The sequence below is a fragment of the Desmodus rotundus genome, chromosome Y (genome assembly GCF_022682495.2).
Source record: "Desmodus rotundus isolate HL8 chromosome Y, HLdesRot8A.1, whole genome shotgun sequence".
Classification (NCBI taxonomy): domain Eukaryota; kingdom Metazoa; phylum Chordata; class Mammalia; order Chiroptera; family Phyllostomidae; genus Desmodus; species Desmodus rotundus.
In genome coordinates, this window is record NC_092332.1 from 5736907 (window position 1) to 5760765 (window position 23859).

The 23859-nt window shown below is 42.1% G+C and overlaps 1 protein-coding gene across 1 annotated transcript in view; it reads right to left on the reverse strand.

The window, feature by feature from the left end:
* Positions 1–20978: 20978 nt before the first annotated feature.
* LOC139440597 (gamma-taxilin-like) overlaps positions 20979–23859 on the reverse strand; it is a 99374-nt gene continuing 96493 nt past the window's right edge. The window contains exon 10 of the mRNA XM_071220430.1: positions 20979–23754. Within this exon, the coding sequence (XP_071076531.1) occupies positions 23434–23754 (321 nt within the window). The 3' untranslated portion in view covers positions 20979–23433. The remainder of the gene's footprint in view (positions 23755–23859) is intronic.

Below are 23859 nucleotides of genomic sequence, written 5' to 3' on the forward strand. Positions count from 1 at the left end.
ATTCTTGTTTCTTTTTGCTGCTCTGCCTCGTTACTATTTTCTACCTTGCCTTCCCAAAAACACTGATTTGATCCTCTGCTTCCTGTAACCTACTCTTTATTCCTTCCACTGTATTACTTATCTCAGATGTTGCATTTTTTATTTCTGACTGATCTTTTTATAGTTGCTATGCCTTTTTCATGGTGCGGAGTATCCCTACAATCATTACTGTAAACTCTCTGTCTGATAAGTTGCTCACTTCTATTTCATCTAGTTTTTTGGGAAAACCCTGTTGTTCTTTCATGCGGGGTCTATTTCTTTGTCTTCCCACTTTGGCTGCTTCTTTTTATTTTCCACCTTAGCTGTTAAACTAATCAACCATCAAACTGACCAACTGTAAATCTAATCAGTCTGTAATCAGCAGTCAGGCTTAAGCACTATAGGGCTGGGCAGGGTAATTCCTGTGGGTGGGGCTATTTTTTCCCCTCAGGCTGATGCCTTTCAGAGAGAAGTGCTCTCCCTGACAGAGAGAGCTCCTACAGTGTGGGGAGTGACTCAGCTTATTGATTGTGGCAGCAGTTCCCTCAGTTCTCTCTGCAGACTCTCCTCAAGAATCACTAGTTCCAACTTTGACTATATTTGGGATGTGAGTAAATTCTTATGCTATTCATTCATTTATAAAAATTATTATAAAGTATGCTTAAATTTTGGCAAGAATGTAACTATAATGAACAATGAATTATTTTAACATTATTAATTAAATTAACCCAATTACCAACCCCCCAAAATAATAATTAAATAAAAAAACCAAAGGCAAAAAAAAAAAAAAGGAGAATCACTAGTCCACTCTGACAATTCTGTCCCCCAACCCCTTTCACCAGCACCAATGATAAGTGGCTGCAAACGAAATTTTGTGCTTTGGAACTTTAAAAAGTGCAGCAAACAAATAGCGAGTAAACAAATGGGACTATATCAAATCAAAAAGCTTCTGCTCAGCTAAAGAGAGCATCACCAAAATGGACAGGGACTAACCGCATGGGAAAACATATTGTACCAATGATGCCTCGGACAAGGGTTTGATCTTCCAAATATATGCAGAACTCACGTGACTCCCCACCAGAAAGACAAAAAATCCAATTACGAAGTGCGCGAAGGAATTGAACAGACACTTCTCCAAGAGGATATATGGACGATCCCGAGACATATGAAAGGATGCTCAGCACCACTCACCACCATAGAGATGCGAATTAAAACTACAAGCACTTCACAACGATCAGAATGGCCATCATAAACATATCAACAAACAACAAGTGTTGGTGAGGTTGTGGAGAATAGGGAACCCTCGTGCACTGTTGGTGGGAATGCAGACTGGTGCATTCCACATTGTGCAGAACAATATGGAATTTCCTCAGAAAACTAAAAATGGAACTGCCCTTGAATCTGGCAATTCCACTGCTGGGGTTATATCCTAAGAACCCTGAGTCACCAATTCAAAAGAACCTACGCACTCCAAAGTCCATAGCAGTACAATTTACAATAGCCAAGTTCTAGAAACAGTCTAATTGCCCATCAGTAAATGAATGGATCAAAACACTCTGGCACCTTCACACAATGGAACATTATGCTGACGAAAGAAAGAAGGAGCTCCTACTATTTGTGAAACTGTGGATGGAATTGGAGAGCATTATGCAAAGTGAAAGAAGCCAGGTGGTGAAAGACAAATGGCATAGGAGCTCACCTATAAGTGGAACCTAATCAACAAAACAAAGAAGCAAGCCAAATACCATGAGAGACATGGCAATAAAGAACAAACTGACAGTAACCAAAGGACAGGTGGTGGGGGCAGGGGTTATAGTGGGAGAGTGGGGAAGAAGGGGAAGGATCAAGTCAAGGAACAGGTATAAAAGACCCATGGACAGAGACAAGGATGGGAGAGTTGAATGTGGGAGGTGGGTGTGGATAGGGCATGGGAGAGAAAGGCAGGCAAAATGGAGACAACTGCAATTGTACAACAACAACAAAAGGCTCTCTACATCGCTAGCTGTGTCTCTCTTGCCAACAGGACCCCTGCTGCTTTTCACAGCTGGATAGTTATCTGGGTTCCTTTCCAGCTCTGGTGCTGTAGGCTGGGGAGTCCAGCTTGGGATTTAGACCCCACACTTCTCAGTGGGCCCCGCCACTGAAAAGCCCTTCTGGCACTTCTGCTGCTGCCCATGGGAGCCTAGCCAGCCCTCTCGCCTCTCCTCTGCACTCACTGTCAGTCACATAGTGCTGAAGTGTTTTCTTCCGTCTGTTTGTGGTGGTAAGGCTTCTCTCCAGCTAGCATTCAGTTGGTTACTCAAGATGATTTCCTTACAATTTTGTTGTAATTCCAGATAGGTGCTGGGAGGAGGTTAATATAGCTTTCACTTACTCCTCCACCTCCTTGGATCTCCATCTTATGATCTTAATGATGGAGAAAAACCATTTGGTAACATCCACTTACAATTAATATACTCATTAAAATGTGCATAGAAGGAAAGTACCTCAATATATTAAAGGCCATATATGACAAACCCTCAGCTGTCATACCTTAAAACCAAAAGGTATGTCATTGAAAAACCAAAAGCTATTCCCCCCAAATCAGGAGCAACACAAGGATGACCTGTCTCATTACTCTTAACATTGTAGTGGAAGTCCCAGTCAGAGCAATTAGTCAAGAAAAATCTAATCACAACTGCTCCCCCAAAGCAAGTGGGTTCTTCCCTGTTCTCTTTCAATTTCCAAGTACCCCACATTGCCTCTTCTTCTCTACGTCACTTGCATCCAGGCACTTACCATCTCTAATATGTTAAGGAATTCACAGTGCTTATTTAGGGGCTGTCTCCCTCAAACAGAATGTAAGTGCTAGGAAGGCAGGGTTTGATGTGTTTTGTTCCCTGGTGTTCCTGGTTTAAAACTGGTGTTTAACAAACATGCGTTAAGTTAAAATGGGGGAGAATATTTTAACATATCAATAATTAAATGGCAATACCTACATACCTATCAATAATTCCTTCTGAGGTAAAGACATTAAGTGCTCTAATCAAAAGATAGAGGGTGGCTGAATAAATAAAAAAACAGGACCCTTACATATGCTGTCCAAAAGATACTTGCTTCAGATTGACAGACACACTCAGATGGAAAGGAAAGGGCTAGAAAAAGATATTTCATAAAAACAAAAATGAAAAGAAAAAGCTAGGGTAGCAGTACATATATATCAGATCAAGCAGATCTGAAAGCCAAGGTTATAGGAGACAAAGAAGAACCCAGCAATTCCACTTTTAGATACCTTAAAATCCCAGAACCCTAATTCAAAGACACATGCACACATTATGTTCATTGAGAAGTATTTGATGATAGCTAAGATAGGAAAGTAATCTAAGTGTCTGTCAAAGGATGAGGGATATATACTTACACACACACACACATACGTAGTATACATATATCATGTATTATGAAAGGTATGGATATTAGTTGAAGAAAATGCAGGATACAAGAAACATTATGCAGAGCACAATGAAAGCTCAGTCCCTTCCAAAGTGGGCACCATAGGACCTCACACAGGTCTCCTCATCACCATCAGCCACCCTGTCATATGTTCCTGAACCTCATCGACGTTCTGAAATCTCCTCCCTTTCCAAGGTGATTATCATTTTGGGAAAAGCCAGAAGTCATAGTGTGCCAAACCTGGGCTGTAGCGACTTGAATCACCTGGGTGGTTTGATGTCTTGCCAAAAATAAATGCAGGAGATGTGATGCAAAAGTAGGTGAATGGTCATGACAAAGCTTCCAATCACCAGTTGCCCACAGCTGGGGCTTTATGAGTCACCTGCATGGTTCCCTCAGAAGACTGTTCAAGATTGGTGCAAATTTTGATGCCTGATTGTTGTTTATTCAGTGAGTCATTTTGAATGCAATGGCCACACAGTACACATGCTCACTCAGTGGCATCTACCATGTGGCATCTACTGACTAGGACAATGAAGTCGTAATGTTCATGCACATGCATTCCAGGTTACATTGATTCACACAAAATGTTCTCATTTTAATAATGGTGGCCAGATTACATCATTGTTGTGAAAACCATTCTCTCTTGTATTGTTCAAGTACACTTTTCTCCATTTTCCCACCACCACATTCTACTTACTGCTCCCCTCACCCCCACCTCCCACCTTCAATCCTTCCCCCCTTTAGCTTTGTCCAGGGGTGCTTCATACATGTTCTCTGATGAGACCACCTTTTCCTTTCTTCCTGTCATTAGCCCCTAGCCACTCCATGCTGGTTACTGTCACTTTGTTCTTTATTTCAATGTCTCTGGTTATATTTTACTGCTTGTTTGTTGATTAGGTTCCACTTACATGTGAGATCGTATGGCAATTTTTCTTCAGTGCCTGGCTTATTTCACTTAGCATAATGCTCTCCAGTTCCATCCACACTGTCACAAAGGGTAGGAGCTCTTCCTTTCTTTCTGCTGTGTAGTATTCCCTTGTGTAAAGGTGCCAGAGAGTCAATGACCCAGTCATTTACTGATGGGCACCTCGGTTGCTTCCATAACCTGGCTATTGTGAATTGTGCTGCCATGAACATTGGGGAGCATAGGTTCTTTTGGATTGGTGATTCAGGGCTCTTAGGGTAAAATCCCAGCACTGTAAGCGCTGGGTCAAAAGGCAGTTCCAGTTTTAGTTTTATGACAGAAGTCCATACTGTTTCCCACAGTGGGTGCCCCTGTCTGCAATCGCACTGCCAGTGCACTAGGGTTCCCTTTTCTCCACAACCTTGCCAACACTTGATGTTTGTTCATTTGTTTATGATGGCGATTCTCACTGGTGTGAAGTGGTATCTCACTGTGGTTTTAACGTGCATCTCTCTGATGGTTGATGATGATGAGCATCTTTTCATATGTCTCTGGGCCCTCTGTATGTCTTCCTTGCAGAAGTGTCTGTTCACATCCCTTGTCCACTTCTTATTGGATTGTTTGTCTCACATGTTGGGATTTGTGTGAGTTCTGTATATATTTGGGAGATCAAACCCTTCTCCGATGTGTCATTGTCACAATATGATTTCCCAAGCAGTTGGTTCCCTTTTCATTTTGCTGATGTACTCTTTAGCTCTGGAGATGTTTTTTATCTTGATGAAATCCCATTTGTTTGTTCTTTCCTTTATGTCTCTTACTCTAAGGGACATCTCATTGAAAATATTGCTGCATTGAATATCTGAGATTTTCCTGCCTATGTTCTCCTCTGAGACTTTGAGGTGTCATGACTCATATTTAAGTCTTTTATCCATCTTGAGTTTATTTTGGTGTATGCTGTAAGTTGGTGATTGAGTTTCTTTCTTTCTTTCTTTTTGTAGGTATCTTTCCAGAAATCCCAACAACATTTGTGGAAGAGGCTATTTTAACAACATACTATACTTGTCCCACCTTTGTCAAATATTAATTGACCATAGACACATGGGTTTATTTCTGGTCTCTCTTTTCCATTCCATTTATCAACATGTCTGTTCTTATGCTACTACCAGGCTGCTTTGATTACCGTGGCCTAGTAATATAGTTTGGTGTCAGGTATGGTGATCCCTCCTACTTTGTTCTTCTTTCTCAAAGTTGCTGAGGCTATTTGGGGTCAGTTATGGTTCCATATGATTTTTTGCAATATCTGTTATATGTCTGTTAGATATGTCATTGGTATTTTAATAGGGATTGCTTTGAATCTCTAAATTGTTTTGGGTAGTATGGACTTTTGACAATGTTGATTCTTCCTATCCTACATGCTTCCATCAATTTGTGTCTTCTTGAGCTTCCTTCTTCAGTGTTGTGTAGTTTTCCCAGTACAGAATTTTTGCCCGCTTGGTTAGGCTTATTCCTAGGTACTTATTTGTCTTGTTGCTATAGCAACTGGTTTTTTTCCCCCCGTTTCTGTTACTGACATTTTGTTGTCAGTGCACAAAATTGCCTTCGATATCTGTATATTGACTTTGTAGCCTGCTGCTTTGCCAAATCCACTTATTAGGTCGAGTATGGTTATGGTGGATTCTGTATGGTTTTCTTTTTCAAAATATTTTTAAATATAATTTATTTATTGGAACTACATTATTGTTGTTGAATACAGTGGTCCACATTCCCCCCTCCACCCCCGCCATTCATGCCCACACTGGCAAAACCCACCTCCATACCTTGCTCCCACCCTCCCCCTTGGTTTTGTCCCTGTGTCCTTTACAGTAGTTCCTGAACACCTTTCCCCACACTGTCCTGCCCCCCCTCCCCTCTGGTATTGTTAGAATGTCCTTAATTCAATGCCTCTGGTTAAGTTTTATTTGCCTTTTTCTTTTGTTGATTATGTTCCAGTTAAAGGTGAGATCCTATGGTATTTGTCCTCACCTCCTGACCTATTTCACTTTGCATAATCCTCTCCAATTCCATTCACACTTTCGCAAAGGGTAGGAGCTTCTTCTTTCTCTCTGCTGTGTAGAATTACATTGTGGAACTTTACCATAGTTTTTTGACACACTCATTAACTGATGGGCACTTAGGATGCTTCCAGCACTTGACTCTTGTGAATTGTGCTGCTATGAACATTGGGGTGCATAGGTTCTTTTGGATTGGTGTTTCAGAGTTCTTAGGGTATAATCCCAGCAGTGGAATTGCTGGGTCAAAAGGCGGTTTCATTTTTAGTTTTCTGAGGAAATTGCATACTGTTTTCCACAGTGGCCACAGCAGTCTGCATTCCCACCAACAGTGTACTAGGGTTCCCGTTTCTCTGCATGCTTTCCAACACTTGTTTGTTGATTTGTTTATGATGGACACTCTGACCATTGTGAAGTCGTGTCCCATTGTGGTTTTAATTTGCATCTCTCTGATGGCTAGTGATGCTGAACAACTTTTCATATGCCCATGGACCCTCTCTATGTCCTGTTTGGGAAAGTGTCTGTTCAAGTCCTTTGCCTATTTATTTATTTATTTATTTATTTATTTATTTTTATCTTCCTGGACTGGAGTTGTGTGAGTTCTTTACATATTGTGGAGATCAAACCCTTGTCCGAGGTATCATTGGCAAACATGTTTTCCCACGTAGTTGGTTCTCTTTGTATTTTATTTCATTTTATTTTATTTTTTATTGTTATTCAATTACAGTTGTATGCCTTTTCTCCCCATCCCTCCACCCCACCCCAGCTGAACCCATCTCCCTTCCCCCTCTCCACGCTCCCCCTTGGTTTTGTCCATGTGTCCCTTATAGTAGTTCCTGTAATCCCCTCTACCCACTGTTCCCGCCCCCACCCCACACCCCCGCCCTGGCTATTGTTAGATTGTTCTTAACTTCAATGTCTCTGGTTATATTTTGTTTGCTTTTTTCTTCTATTGCTTATGTTCCAGTTAAAGGTGAGATCATATGGTATTTGTCCCTCACTTCCTGGCTTATTTCACTTAGCATAATGCTCTCCAGTTTCATCCATGCTGTTGCAAAGGGTATAAGCTCCTTCTTTCTCTCTGCTGCATAGAATTCCATTGTGTAAATATACCATAGTTTTTGGATCCACTCGTTTGCTGATGGGCACTTAGGTTGCTTCCAGTACTTGGCTATTGTAAATTGTGCTGCTATGAACATTGGGGTGCACAGATTCTTTTGGATTGGTGTTTCAGTGTTCTTAGGGTATAATCCCAGCAGCGGAATTACTGGGTCAAAGGGCAGTGCCATTTTTAGTTTTCTGAGGAAATTCCATATTGTTTTCCACAGTGGCCTCACCAGTCTGCATTCCCACCAACACTGCACGAGGGTTCCCTTTTCTCCACATCCTCTCCAACATTTGTTTGTGGATTTGTTTATGTTGTCCATCCTGACTGGTGTGAGATGATACGTCATTGTGGTTTTAATTTGCATGTCTCTGATGGCTAGTGATGCTGAGCATCTTTTCATATGTCTCTGGGCCCTCTGTATGTCTTCCTTGGAGAAGTGTCTGTTCAAGTCCTTTGCCCATTTTTTAATTGGGTTGTTTGTCTTCCTGGAGTGGAGTTGTGTGAGTTCTTTATATATTTTGGAGATCAGGCCCTTGTCTGAGGTATCATTGGCAAATATGTTTTCCCATAGTGTTGGTTCTCTTTGTAATTTGGTGCTGTTTTCTTTAGCCATGCAGAAGCTTTTTATTTTGATGAGGTCCCATTTGTTTATTCTTTCCTTTATGTCCCTTGCTTTAGGGGATGTGTCTGTGAGGATGTTGCTGCGTGGGATGTCTGAGATTTTCCTGCCAATGTTTTCCTCAAGGACTTTTATGGTGTTACGACTTATATTTAAGTCTTTTATCCATCTTGAGTTTATTTTCGTGTATGGCGTAAGTTGGTGATCGAGTTTCATTTTTTTGCACGTAGCTGTCCAGATCTCCCAACACCATCTGTTGAAGAGACTGTTTTTTGCTCCATTTTATGCTCCTGCCTCCTTTGTCAAATATTAATTGACCATAAAGACTTGAGTTTATTTCTGGGGTCTCTTTTCTGTTCCATTGGTCTATGTGCCTGCTTTTATGCCAGTACCGGGCTGTTTGGATTACAGCGGCCTTGTAATACAGTTTGACCTCAGGTATTGTGATCCCTCCTGCCTTGTTCTTCTTTCTCAACATTGCTGCAGCTATTCGGGGTCGTTTATGGTTCCACATAAATTTCTGAAATGTTTCTTCTGTGTCTGTGAAATATGTCATGGGTACTCTAATAGGGATTGCATTGAATCTATAAATTGCTTTGGGTAGTATGGCCATTTTGATGATGTTAATTCTTCCAATCCATGAGCATGGTACATGCTTCCATTTGTATGTATCTTCCTCAATTTCTTTCTTCAGTGTTGTGTAGTTTTCTGAGTACAGGTCTTTTACCTCCTTGGTTAGGTTTATTCCTAGGTACTTTATTTTTCTTGTTGCTATATCGAATGGGATTTTTTTTCCTGATTTCTGTTTCTGCAGTTTCGTTGCTGGTGTACAGGAATGCCTTTGATTTCTGAGTATTGACATTGTATCCAGCTGTTTTGCCAAATTCATTTATTAGGTCGAGTAGTTTTTGATTGGAGTCTATAGGGTTTTCCATGTACACTATCATGTCGTCTGCAAACAGTGACAGTTTCATTTCCTCCTTTCCAATTTGGATGCCTTTTATTGCTTTTTCTTGTCTGATTGCTGTGGCCAGGACTTCCAATACTATGTTGAATAGGAGTGGTGAGAGAGGGCATCCTTGTCTTGTTCCTGATCTTAGTGGGAAAGCTCTAAGTTTTTGTCCATTGAGTGTGATGTTGGCTGTAGGTCTCTCATATATGGCCTTTATTATGTTGAGGACTACTCCCTTTATTCCACTTTGCTGAGTGTTTTTATCAGAAATGGATGCTGTATCTTATTGAACGCTTTTTCCGCATCTATTGATATGATCATGTGATTTTTGTCTTTGCTGTTGTTGATGTGATGTATTATGTTTATTGATTTGTGAATATTGTACCATCCTTGCATCCTTGGGATGAATCCCACTTGGTCATGGTAGATGATCTTTTTAATATATTGCTGGATGCGGTTTGCTAATATGTTGTTGAGAATTTTAGCGTCTACGTTCATCAGCGATATTGGCCTGAAGTTTTCTTTCTTCGTTGTGTCTTTATCTGGTTTTGGGATTAGGATGATGTTGGCTTCAGAAAAAGAGTTGGGAGTCTTCCATCAGTTTGGATTTTTCCGAATAGTCTGTGAAGGATAGGGGTTAGCTCTTCCTTAAATGCTTTGTAGAATTCTCCTGTGAAACCATCTGGTCCAGGGCTTTTGTGTGATGGGAGTTTTTTGATGACTGCTTCAATTTCCTTTGCTGATATTGGTCTGTTCAGGTTTTCTGCTTCTTCTTCACTCAGTTTTGGAAGATTATATTTTTCTAGAAATGTGTCCTTTTCATCTAGGTTTTCAAATTTCTTAGCATAGAGGTCTTCATAGTAATTTCTTACGATCCTTTGTATTTCTGTGGTATCAGTTGTAATCTCTCCACTTTCATTTCTAATTCTGTTTATTTGGATCCTCCCTCTTTTCTTCTTGATGAGCTTACTTAAAGGCTTCTCGATTTTGTTTATCTTTTCAAAGAACAGCTCCTGGATCCATTGATGCTTACAATTGTGCTTTTAGTCTCTGTGTCATTTAGTTCTGCTCTGATCTTGGTTATTTCCTTCCTTCTGCTTACTGTGGGCTGTCTTTGTTGTTGTTCCTCCAGTTCTTGTAGGCATAGGGTTATGTTGTTTGTTTGAACTGTTTCTAACTTCTTAAGGTAGGCCTGTATTGCTATGAACTTCCCTCTCAGGACTGCCTTTGCTGTGTCCCATAGGTTTTGGGTTGTTGTGAGTTCGTTTTCATTTGTTTCCAGGAAGTTTTTGATTTCTTCCCTAATCTCGTTCTTGACCCATTCATTGTTTAATAGCATGCTATTCAGTCTACATGATTTTGAGTGTTTTGGGTTTTTACCCTTGGGGTTGGTTTCTAGTTTCAGCCCCTTGTGGTCATAGAAGATGCTTGATATGATTTCAATTTTCTTGAATTTGTTGAGGCTTGCTTTGTGTCCTATCATGTGGTCTATCTTTGAGAAAGTTCCATGGACACTTGAAAAGAATGTGTATTTTGCTTCTTTGGGATGAAAAGCTCTGTATATATCAGTTAAGTCCATTTCCTCTAGGGTATTGTTAAGTGACACAATATCCTTGTTGATATTTTGTTTGGAAGACCTGTCCATTTTTGATAGTGGGGTGTTAAAATCCCCTACTATAATTGTGTTGCTGTCAATATCTCTCTTGGAATCCTCCAAGATTTTCTTTATGTATTTGGGTGCTCCTATGTTGGGTGCATATATATTTACAATGTTTATGTCTTCTTGGTGGCTTCTTCCTTTGAGTATTATGAAGTGACCTTCTGGATCTCTCTTTATGGCCCTTCTTTGGAAGTCTATTTTGTCTGATATGATTATTGCTACCCCTGCTTTTTTTTTCTGTCCGTTTGCTTGGAAAATTTATTTCCAGCCCTTCACTTTCAGTCTATGTATGTCTTTTGTCCTGAGATGGGTCTCTTGTAGGCAGCATATGTGTGGGTCATGTTTTCTTATCCATTCAGCTGTTCTATGTCTTTTGATTTGAGCATTTAATCCATTTATGTCTAAGGTTATTATCGATAGGTAGTTATTCATTGCCCTTTTTTCCTACCTGTGTTCCTCTGTCTTTCTCTTTTCCTTCCTTTCCTTAAAGCAGTCCCTTTAGCATCTCTTGCAGAGCTGGTTTGGTGGAGCTGTATTCTTTTAGACTTCTTTTGTCTGGGAAACTCTTTACTTGGCCTTCTATCTTGATTGAGAGCCTTGCTGGGTGAAGTAGCCTTGGTTGCAGGCTTCTGTTTCTCATTACTTGCAATATTTTTTGCCATTCTTTTCTGGCTTGGAGCATTTCCATTCAGAAGTCAGTTGCTAACCTTATTGGGGCTCCCTTGTATGTTACTTCCTTTTTCTCCCTTGCTGCCTTTAAGATCCTCTCTTTGTCTTGGAAATTTGCCATTTTAATTATGATGTGTCTTGCAGTGGGTCTCTTTGGGTTCCTCTTGTTTGGGACTCTCTGTGATTCCTGGATTTGGGTGACTTGTTCTCTCCTCAGATTAGGTAAGTTTCCATCATTACTTCTTCAAACAGGTTTTCTATCCCTTGCTCTTCTTCTTCTCCTTCTGGTATTCCTATTATACGGATATTGTTAAGTTTCATGTTGTCCTGCATTTCCCTTATTGCCTCTTCATTCTTTCTGAGCCTCTTTTCCTTTTCTTGCTCTCTCTGGGTGTTTTTTTCTCCTTTGTCCTCCATCTCACTGATCCGATCCTCTGCTTCATCAAGTCTGCTTTTCATTCCTTCTACTGTGTTCTTCACTTCAGAACTTGTATTCTTCATTTCCTCTTGGCTCTTGTTGATAGTTTCTATTTCCTTTTTCATGTTGATATAGTTTGCAGTGAGTTCATTGTAGTTTCCTTGTAGTTTCTGGTAGTTCTCTTTGAGCTCAGAGAGCTCAGTGAGCTTCCTGATGACCATTGCTTTGAACTCAGTATCTGATAGTTGACTTGCCTCTTTTTCGGTTAGTATTCTTTCTGAGACTTCCTCCTTTCCTTTCATTTGGGAATTGTTTCTTTGTCTTCCCATTATTTGTGAGGCTCTTCTTGTTGGCCTCTGCTTCTTAAGTTGCTTTGTTCTGACTCCCTGGGTTTATGATATGAACTTCTATGGTAGAATGCCAATGGGATTCGGTGGTGCTGTCTCCTTACTCTCCTGTGCTCACTGGTCTTGAGCTGACATTTATGTGTTTAGCGTGGTCTAACTCTAGTCTTTTCGGCACTCCCGGTTTTGTTGTCTCACCTGTGGGGAAAAGAGAAAGGGGGGGAGAAAGTAAAGAAAAGAAAAAAAAACCCAAAAAACCAAAAAACCAAAAACAAAACAAAGATGGGAAGGAGCGAACAAGGAAATAGGAAAGGAGGAAAGGAAGGAAGGAGGGAAGAAGGAATAAAGAAAGATCGGAAGCAAGATAAGAAGGAATTTTAACAAAAATTAAAACATAGAAATAGATAAAAGAAGGCAGGAAGAAGACATAAAAATGGTAAAGGATGGGAGGAAGAAGGAATGAGAAAAAAAAAAGAGAGAGGAAGAAGGAATTCAGGGGGAAAGGAAAGAAAAAAAAAAATCTTCTGCTGGCTTTAAACCGGTCAGGTTTGTTCTGCTGGTGTCCTGTCTGTGCAATGGGAGGGGGTGGTTGGAAGGATTGGTTTCACTTTTCTCCCTTCCTGGGTCACACTCTTCGCTGTTGTTCAGCCTGCAGACTCTCCTGTCACTGCAGCTCCCCTCTGCTGGGTGTTCTGCCTTTGTCCTAGAGAGCTAGTAGGCCCTGCAAGTTGTGCACTTGTTAGGTAGGCGTTGTAGGTGTGGTCCCTGGCAGGCAATCAGGCCGTTGATCAGCCAATCCTACAGTTTTGTTCTTGGGACACGCAGTCAGTGGCTCCAGCCTCTTTGGGTTTGTGATGCTCTCAAGCTGCTTTGTGCTCTGAGCTCGCAGCCGGCCCATCGAGCCGCCTGGGCTTGGGACGCTGGCGCGCTGGTGGTGGATTCAGCCGCCTTGGGGTTAGGACACTCGCCAGCAGCTTTGTGCTTGGAAAAAGCGCACCCAGCCGGCCCTGCCCTGGGTGAGCGTGCAGCCCGCCGAGCCAGAGGCTCTGTGTTTGGGGGCCCGATCCAGCTGCCCTGGGCTTGAGTCTCTGGGGAGGGCGGGGCCGCCCTGGGACTGAATCACACGGCACTCAGTTCCGAGGTTTTGGGCCTGTGGGTGGAGCAGCTAGTCTCTGCTCCAAATGATCTCGGAGGTTTCAGGTGTGGGCGCCCCTCCGGGGTTTCATGTACACGCCCCGTTCACTAATCTGCCCATGTGCGCGCGCGACTGGACCTCAGGTGAGCGCCGTGACCCTGGTGCTGCTTATCCTGTGCTCGCAGTCCAGGGGCGGAGGGGGGAGGGGCGCCAGGGGCCTCGGCTACTACCGAGAGTTCTCTAACTAGCCCCTGAGTGTCTCTATTTTCTTTTTCTTTTTGAGAAATTCCTCCTTTTCAAGCCCCCCTGGTCCAATCAAGCACCTGGCTGCTCACAGCGCAGCCTGGCTCTCTCCCAAGACTCCTGCAGCAGACCCTGCACCAGGGCTGGCGCTTCTGCTGCCCTTGTACCGTGCGGTCCCGGGTCCCAGGGACCTTATTGTCCTTGAGCACTCTTCTTACCGTCAGATCTTTCAATGTCCTCTATCTTTGGTCTCTGATCTTCGTATATGCTGGAATACTGTTGGCTGTTCGCTCTGTTCCTCAGATCAGCTAGGTATTTCCCTGGCGTTGAGGGGAAGTGGGCTCTGCTCCCACCTATGTTGCCGCCATCTTCCTCTCTTTATTTTAATGCTATTTTCTTCAGCCATGCAGAAGCTTTTTAATTTCATGAGGTTCCATTTGTTTAATCTTTCCTTTATGTCACTTGCTTTAGGGGACATATAGTGAAGATGTTGCTGCGTGGAATGTCTGAGATGTTCCTGCTGAAGTTTTCCTCCAGGACTATTGTGGTGTCATGACTTATATTTAAGTCTTTTATCCACTTTCAATTTATTTCTCTGTATGGCGTAAGTTGGTGATTGAGTTTCATTTTTTCCCATGCAGCTGTCCACATCTCCCAGCACCATTTGTTGAAGAGGCCGTTCTTGCTCTATTTCATGCTACTGCCCCCCTTGTGAAACATTAATTGACCGTAAAGATTGGGTTTATTTCTGGGCTCTCTGTTCTGTTCCCTTGGTCTGTGTGTCTCTTTCTGTGCCAGTACCAGGCTGTTTTGATCCCAGTGCCCTTGTAATACAGTTCGATATGAGGTATTTTGATCCCTCCTTTTGTTCTTCTTTCTCAAAATTGCTGCCGCTATTTGGAGTAGTTTATGCTTCCATACAAATTTCTGAAATGTTTGTTCTCTGTCTGTGAAATATATCACTGGTACTTTAACAGGGATGCATTGAATCTGCAAATGGCTTTGGGTAGTATAAACGTGTTGATGATGTTAATTCTTCCAATCCATGAACACGGTATATGTTTCCATTTATTTGTGTGTTCCTTATTTTCTTTCGTCAGTGTTTTATAGTTTCCTGAGTACAGGTCTTTAACCTCCCTGGTTAGGTTCATTCCTGGGTACTTTATTTTTCTTGTTGCTACACCAAATGGGATTTCCACCACCTACTCCCTGCCAATTTCTGTTTCTGAGGTTTCATTGTTGGTGTACGAAATGCCTTTGATTTCTGAATATGGACTTTGTATTCCGCTGTTTACCAAATTCTTTTCTTAGGTCAAGTAGTTTTTTAGTGGAGTCTACATGATTTTCTGTGTACACTATCATGTCATCTGCAAAAGTGACAGGTTTACTCCCCCCTTTCCAATTTGGATGCCTTTTATTTCCTTTTCTTGTCTGATTGCTGTGGCTAGGAATGCCAATACCAGGTTGAATAGCCAGTGGTGAAAGCTGGCATCCTTGCATTGTTCTTAATCTTAGTGGGGAGGCTGAAAGTTGTTGCCCATTGAGTGTGATGTTGGCTGTAGGTCTCTCATATATGGCCTCTATTATGTTGAGGAATGCTCCCTCTGCTCCCACTTTGCTAAGTGTTTTTTCTTTTTTATCATAAATGCATGCTGTGCCTTATCAAGTGCTTTTCTGCATGTATGTGTGGGTCGTGATTCCTTATCCATTCAGCTATTCCCTGTCTTTTGTTGTGAGCATTTAATCCATTTGTATTTAACACATTTTCATTTCAGGTTATTATTGACAGGGTCTTACTCATAGCTATCTTTTTCATGACTGTGTTCCTCTCTCTCTCACTCTCTTCCCCCCGCCCCCACCCCTTTTCTTAAAGAAGACCCTTTAGCATCTCTTGCAGAGCTGGTTTGGAGTAGGTGTATTCTTTGAGCCTTCTTCTATCTGGGAAGCTTGTTATTTGGCCTTCCTTTTCACTTGAGAGCCTTGCTGGATAGAGCAGTCTTGGTTACAGGCCTCTTGTTTTCATTACTTGGAATATTCCTTGCCAATCTCTTCTGGCTTCAAGTGTTTCCATTGAGAAGTCAGCTGCTAGTCTCATCGGGGCTCTGTTATATGCTACTTCCTGCTTCTCCCTTGATGCCTTTAAGGTTCTCTCTTCATCTAGAATTTTGCCATTGTTAGTATGATGTGTCTTGGAGTTGGCCTCTTAGACTTCCTCTTGATTAGGATTCTTCCTGTGTTTGTGTGACATTTTTCTCTCATCTAATCAGGAAATGTTTCCATTAAAGGTTTCCATTACATTCTGTGTAATAATTTGTATTACACAGAAATTATTATGTTTCTTGCCGTCCTGCAGTTGCTTTAACTCCTCTTTGTTCTTCTTGAGTCTTTTATTTTTTTTTTCTTCCTTTCTTTCTGTTGCATGCTGTTTGTGGGTGTTTATTCTCCCTCGTCCTCCGGGTCGCTGATTCGATCCTCTACCTCACCCAGCCTACTTTTGGTTCCTCCTACTGTGTTCTTCACATCAGAAATTGTATTCTTCGTTTCCTCTTGGTCCTTGTCAATAGTCTCTTTTTTCTTTTTCATGTTCATAGTTTTCAGTGACTTCACTGTAGTTTCCTGTAGTGTTTGGTCATTCTCAGTGAGCTCATTGAGCTTCCTTATAAGCATTGCTTTGAACTCAGATATTAATCTGATATTAATCAGATATTAATCTGATGGTCAACTGGCCTTTTATTTAGAATTCTCTCTGAGGCTTCCTCCTTTCCTGTCATTTGGGGGTTGTTTCTTTGTCTTCCCATTGTTGGTGGGACTCTTCTTGTTAGCCCCTGCTTCTTCAATTGATCTGCTATGACTCCCTGGGTTTGAGGTGGGACCTTCTGTGGTAGGAGACCTGTGAGATTCAGTAGTGCCTTCTCCTTGATCTCCCGAACGTGCTGCTCTTGGGGTGCCCTGTATGCCATGTATGTTGGCCCCCTGGATGTCATTGGGTTGTAATTATTGTTGGGCCATTCTATTGTGGATCCTTCCCTCCAGCTGGTTGACTGAGGCTCAGTCTGCCCACCATGTCTTATATGCTGTTGTGCAGGTGCAGAGAGGTTGTGCTGAAGCTGATTCTTCTGTGTGTTTGAGGTCGCAAGGCTTCTCTCTCACTAATGCTCAGTTGTTTGCTACTGGTGACTTCTCCACAAGTCAGTTTTAATCCCTTACTGGTCCCGGGAGGAGGTCATTGCGACTTCCTTTCACTCCTCCGCCATCTGCCTCCCCCCACCATTCTTGTCATATTAATAATGGCTGGAATTTTATGGACAGAATACACATATAGTATAGAGCATTACTCATGCATAAAAAGGAATGAGCTTGCCATCTGTGGCAGCATGATTGGACTCGGAGAGTATTTCGCTAAGTGATATAGATCTGTCAGAGAAAGACAAATAACACATTTCGCTTGTACGTGGAGTCTGAAGTGAAGGACAGAATAGAGACAGATGCATGGACACATGGACAGACTGACAGCTGCCAGAGGGGACGGGAGGGGGACTGGGTGAAAGAAGGGGGGAGTAGCCAAAGGACACGTATACGTGTGACCCATGGACACAGACAAGAGTGTGGTACAGACACAGGGAAGGGGTCCAGAGGCTGGGTGGAGGTGGCAGAAGTGGAGAAAATGGGGATGTCTGTAATAGTGCCAACAGCAAAGTTAAAAAATGTAAGGCAGACAGAGAAAGACAAATTGAAACCCTATCATTTCACTTATGCGTGGGATCTAAAAAATAAAATGAATGCAATAGAAACAAATGCACAGCTACAGAGGACAGACCGTGGATGCCAGATGGGAGGGCTTTGGGGTGCTGGCTGAAAGTGGTGAAACGTTTTGATGTGCAATGCTTTATGTGCACAGCAATATTGTAATAACTGTGGATGGGGGCAGGTGGTATTAGTCTCATCAGGATGATCACTTCGTACGTTATGTGTCTAACATTGTACACGTGAAACATGTGATATTGACTGTCATCTAAGTGAAAAATGAATAGTATTTTTATGATGTGAATTAGATAGCGCTGGGAGGGACTGTCCCTCCAGTATCAGCAACTGCACATGGCAAAGCATCATGAAAACAAACACAAAGCATGCTTCACAAAAGTTGATATAAATGGACTCGTGTACCTTTGGCATGCTGCTTCTTCAACATGGCATGTTTTTGAGATTTGCCAGGATTGTGAAAGGTATTCTTTCATCTTTGTTAATCACTGAAAGATATACTATTGTATGGCCATGTCAGTGTGTGTGTGGCGGGCAGGAGCTCCACCTGCAGAGCTCCCCCACCGTTGCCGATGAGAATAAATCTACCAAGACATGATCTGCTTGGGCAGGTAAGGTGGCCAGTCTCTCAAAGGAGAAAGGTCCTGATCATGTCCTTTCCTGCATTTGTAATGACTTCAGCTCACACAGAGATACATAGTATGCACATAGAGCTCATCCACCAATGTCCAAAAAGCTACAGTCATGAGAAACTGACTTCGTTTACAGATAATAGTTGGAGACACACAGGGATTGTCTCAGGTCAGGGTTGGCTTTAGCTCAGGTGTCTGTTTCACAGCTACAGGGCAGTGCAGGTCTGAAAGGAAACAACGTGTATTCCTCCTCTGCCCAGATTTGCCCCTGGGAGCCATCTGTTCCAGGACAAGAACACAGCTGCCCCTGGCACTGTTCCCAGGCCGAGTCACGTGGGGAGAGCAAAGCAACCAAGACACTGGGAGATTCTACAGAAAGACTGAGGTGTCAGGCTATGACAAAGCCAAGGGGTGAGGGTCTTTCTGCCCTTTCTCTGTAGACTCCTAAGTCCTTCCCAGGTGGTCCATCGTGACTGTGCCTGACTTAGGTCGTCCCTCCCTTGAAGAGTCTTACCTGTCATTGGCTAACCAGCCATCTGCCCGGGCCAAGCAGGGAGAAGTGCGGGAGGCAGGGGCTGCACTCCTGCCAGGAGGAAATGTTCTGTCTCCTTAGTGGCTCATGGCCCCAAGGCCTTTTCACTGAGATCTAGCAATGGGACCTTATTCTCTGCTAATGAGGCTGCAAGTCCCTCAAACCAGGCAGCATGGCTCCCAACATGTCAGAATGTACATACTTACCCATTCATCCATTGAAATAAGGGTTGTTTCCTTTTGGCTATGGTGAATAGTGTTATGAACATATGTGGGCACGTTTTTCAATTATCTTGAATATAAAGTTGGAGAGCCGTGTCATATAATTAAAGTGTATGAGGAACCGCCGAACTCTTTTTCCACAGCAGCTGTCATATCACCCTTGCCTAAAGAATTTACATGAGTCCCACTATCTGTTCTAAAATTTTTTTTTAAAGCTTTTCTTTCTTTACTTTTAGACAGAAGGGAAGGGAGGGAGAAAAAGAGGGAGAGAAACATCAGTGTGTGGTTGCCTCTCGCGTGCCGGGCACTGGGGAACCTAGCCCGCAACCCAGGCATGTGCCCTGACTGGGAAGCAAACCAGAGACCCTTTGGTTCACAGGCCGTCGCTCAATCCACTCTACCACACCACCCAGGGCGAGTTCCAATTCCTGATCTTTACCCTTCTTTTGCCTACTGTTAGTGCTATTTAAAATGTCCTCATGAGCCCTGGCTAGTGCAGCTTGGTGAACCGAAAGGTCGCTGGTCCAACTCCCCTTCAGGGTACATACATCCCTGGGTTGCCGGCCGGGTCCCCCATTGGGGGTGAGCAAGAGGCAACCTACCGATGTTTCTCTTACGCATCGATGTTTTTATCCCTCTCCCTCTCCCCTCCCTGAAAAGAAATACATACGGACAAAAATATTATTATTTATGATATATAAATATAATAAATATTTTTATTTAAATAAACATCTTTAAAGAATGATTTTATTAACTTTGGAGAGAAGGGAAGGGAGGGAGAAAGGAGGGAGAGAAACATCAAAGCGTGGTTGCCTCTCATGCGCCCCCTGCTGGGGACCTGGCCTGCAACCCCGGCACGTGGCCCGACTGGGAATGGAACCCACAACCCTTTGGTTGGCAGGACCAAGCTCAACCCACTGAGCCACACCAGTCAGGGCTGAAAACAAGTAAAATCTTCTTAAAAAATTTAAAAAAGTAAAGTGGCCTAGTGAGAATGAAGTGGTCTCTCACAATTTTGACCTGCAATTCCCTAAACATTACTAATGTTGAGCTTCCTTTCGTATCTTTATTATATACCTTTGAGTCCTTTACCCAGCTTTTAATTCTTTTTTGTTGTCAAGCTGTAAGAGTTCTTTGTGTTTTCTGGATACTATATGCTGAATCACATGTATGTTTTAGAAACAGTTTCTCCCATTTTTAAAGTTATCTTTCAGTTTCTTAAGTTCTTTGATGTAGAAAGTTTTTTATTTTGGTTGTGGCAACAGAAAACTGATTCATGTCTGATCCCATTACGTTACTTTTTTTTTTTATTGTTCAAGTACCGTTGTCTCCATTTCCTGCCCACCACTGCCCACCACCCAACCCATCCCCACCTCCCACCCTCAATCCTACCCGTCTTTGGCTTTGTCCAAGTGTTCTATACTCATGTTCCTGACGACCCTTCCCCCTCCGGTTACTGTCAGTTTGTTCTTAATTTCAACGTCTCTGGTTATATTTTGCTTGCTTGTTGTTTTGTGCTGGGAAGAGCCTAAGCGCCCATCAGTAAAGGAGTGGACCACAAAACTCTGATACATTTACACAGTGGGCTATGGCGTTAGCAGAAAGACGGAGCTCCTGCCCTTTGAGACATCATGGGGGGAACAGGACAGCATTATGCTGAGTGAAACAGGCCAGGTGGTGAAAGACAAACAGCATGTGATCTGACCTTTAAGTGGAACCATTACGTTCCTGTTGACCTCTTTTCATTTGTGCCTAAACTGGGCACCCAAACAAATCATCAGCCTTCTCCCAGGCTGTTCAGCTAGAACATAGAATTTTGCTTACCTTTCACAACAGCATGGATGGACTTGGAGAGCTTTATCCTAAGTGAAAAAAGCCAGTCAGAGAAGGACAAGTACCATATGATCTCAGTCATGTGTAGTGTGGACGATCATGAACAAAACAAACAAAATAGAAACAGACCCGTGGATATAGAGAACAGATTGCCAGCTGTCCGAAGGGACGGGATTTGGGGGCTGGGTGAAACAGGTGAAGGGACTGAGGCAAAAGCAAAACAAAACAAAACACTAACAGGCAACAGTAAGGCAACTGCCAGAGGGAAAGTGCGGTGGGGAAGGTCAAAGAGGGTAAAGGGGGATCAGTGGTGGTGGAAGGAGACTTGACTTAGGGTGGAGAAGACGCAATACAATATACAGATGATGTTTTACAGAATTGCACACCTTAACGCTACATAACTTTATTAACCAATGTCAGCACAGTAAATTAGGTAGAAAAATATCTGGAAATAAAATTTAAAAGTTAGGCAATTTATAGCACACATATTAATGTTTCTGTGTGCAAATGTTTCTAGCACCATGTTGTCTAATACTTTAAGGCAAGTTTTCAAATATCAAAAATAAAAAGCTTGTGGCTGTAATTCTTACAATTCTGACAAGGTTCAAACAAAGGAAAAAACCTCATTCTTCTAGCTTTCTATATGCTGAGAGAGGTCTTGCTAAGTGACTTTTGCCAGACAAACTGAGGGTATGTTCCTCTACCCACTGCTTATCTGAATTGTGCTATAATTAACTAGGTTTTAAAACCTGAGAAGCCAGCTGTTTACAAAAATTGTGTTTGAACTTGAGGGCAATACAATTAGGGTCATTAAATGGAAAGAATACACAGAGGCTACTAAATTAATCATTACACATTTACTAAACCTTGACAGAGCAGATGAAATAAAATTCTACAAAATGTCTTTGAAAAACGAAGTAAGACTGCCTCGTCAATTTTGTTATGTCTATGAAAGATGGGTGAGCTGTAAAAATAAGGCAGTGTGGGTAGCACTACATCCCTTTCTTTTTCGTTTGGTTATTTTCATTTGCAGGCTGAAGGAGGTAGTTATTTCTGGAACCCGGAAGAGAATGAACTGTGGTAACAGGTGTAATAAGACAGTCACTATGTCTCATAGTAGTGACTATATGTCTCTAGTCACTAGTAACTAAAAAAAATGTCTCAAGAACCACGTAATGTATTTCTGTAGCTCTGAATATGAAACGGTCTGCTCTTTCACACCCACGTTAACTTCCCTACATTGGAACCCACTACCACTATGAATTTTAGAACTCCAGAACTTCCCACAAAATGGCACAAACACTCACAATTTAATTGATGGCGGCGTGTAAACTTTTCCTGGGCCAGCTACGGTGTTTTCAAACAAGGGTTGCCAAAGGGTCAGCTATCAAACATTTAAGACTTGTTCAAATACCCTCGTAAAGGCAGCGCTAGCCAGTGACAGTTCTGGTTTGCCAACTCCAGTTCTAGAATACAGTAGATACTGGGTGTGCTACAGGTCATTTAGAAGGGAACACTTTTCATCAGGTCCTTGCCCCACCCTGCCTTTCTGCACTTGGTAACGAGGAAACGTGATGAAAGGAAACCAAAAGCTTCTCAAACAATCTGGATCCTTTTAATATGTTATTTCACACAATATTACCTAACATACCCAGTACAACCAAAAGAGTAGACAGACCAAGTTCTGTCAACCACATTGCTCTCAACCCAAGATTTATATTCCACACAAAACAAGTGACAAAGAAGTGTGATGGGCCACAAAACTGTCTTTGTAAAGTGCTAAAAGCTTAGATGCAGCTGGGTGCTGGTACGATCTGATCACTAGGATCAATTCTAAGTTAAATTGTATTTCTGACTCGTATCCTCACTTCTACGCACAGAGCTGGGCCCAAAATTTCATCTGAGAGCTAAAGGAGATACTCATAAAAGCTTGTTGTGGGGGTGGGGGGTGGGATGTTTTGATTCTGCTAATTTTGGCACAATATTTAGTCAAATTTCACTTACATTTCCTATTCTGTCTGGCCTGTTGATTATCATGGTCAGCGGTGGAAGTTTACACTTTACTTAGATTCTTGGCTCTTTTCCCTATTAGATAACTTTGCATTTTTAACCAATTTTAGATTATAGGTGTGAGAGGATCATTGAAATAAAATATGTGGCTTTTAGGCATTGACATAAATAAGGAATGAAATCACAATGCTCAGAAATTTCCCCATTCTAAGTGCAGAGCCCTATTAACCGATTTTTTTTCTTTAGACTTCTCTCTAACATAAACTAAAGCAGTACAGCTTTTTGAGACACACAAATATTGAGCCTATTTGTCCAATGACTTGCCTGCAAACCCCAGTTTCTTTACAATGGCATCTTCATATACATAAGCTGCCCCTACTTTGAGACTCGGCAGTCATCTCAGTTTGTCGAGTGTTAAAGATATTACCAAAAAGCTGCATATGAATCAAACATACTATGCTTGTTTCGTACCCCATACTCGTCTTAACTTTAGATGGCATTAAAATGAGCCAATAAACAAAACTAATTGTTTTTATATGGTTTGTTCTTATGTTAGTGCACTAGAGAGTTTAAATTAGTTTTAGTTTTCACATAGGGAGCCACTGTTAGAACGAATCTAAATTTACAATTAGATGCAAGAAGCAGAGATAAGGCAATGAACACACTAAGCGGTAACACTGAAACGATATGGCAACGAGTAGACGTATTCCAATGAGGGGGGAAATAAGGCAGATAGGTAATACCACTGTAGAAATGTATGCACTAAAACAACGCAAGACTGCTAAGCAACAGTTCTAAGAAAATGCAGAAGTAGAGAACTCTCATCAGAAAATCTATTCTAACTGCTACGGAGAAGTTATATACAAAGTGAAGCACTTGTCACTACAGCAACTGAATCAATGCCCAGGAGAGATCACGTGGAAAGGGTCTTTGGAACTGTGTTTTGTTTCATCTCCTCCCTTGGTCTCATCCTGCAAGTAGATTCCTGGAGCTCCTCTGGAGGAAGTGTTCAGCTCTTTCTGAGAATCAGCAGCTGTACAGGGATGTATCCCAGGTGTTGCTAAATCAACATCTGCTGCTCTCCCAGAGCCCTGCTCTTTCAAGTCTTCCACCTTCTGACTGAGCTCATTTCTCTCCACTTGAAGAGCTCTAAACAGCTTCTCTAAACGTTCCAGCCTCCTTTGAGAAGACTTGTACTCTGTATCACGAATAGTTTTCTGAAAAAAAGAGATAGAATGTTAGTAACCTCTTTATATGTAAATATGAATTATATTACCAAATACAAAATTAAGTAATCTGAGCGAACCTGGGAACTACTTTTT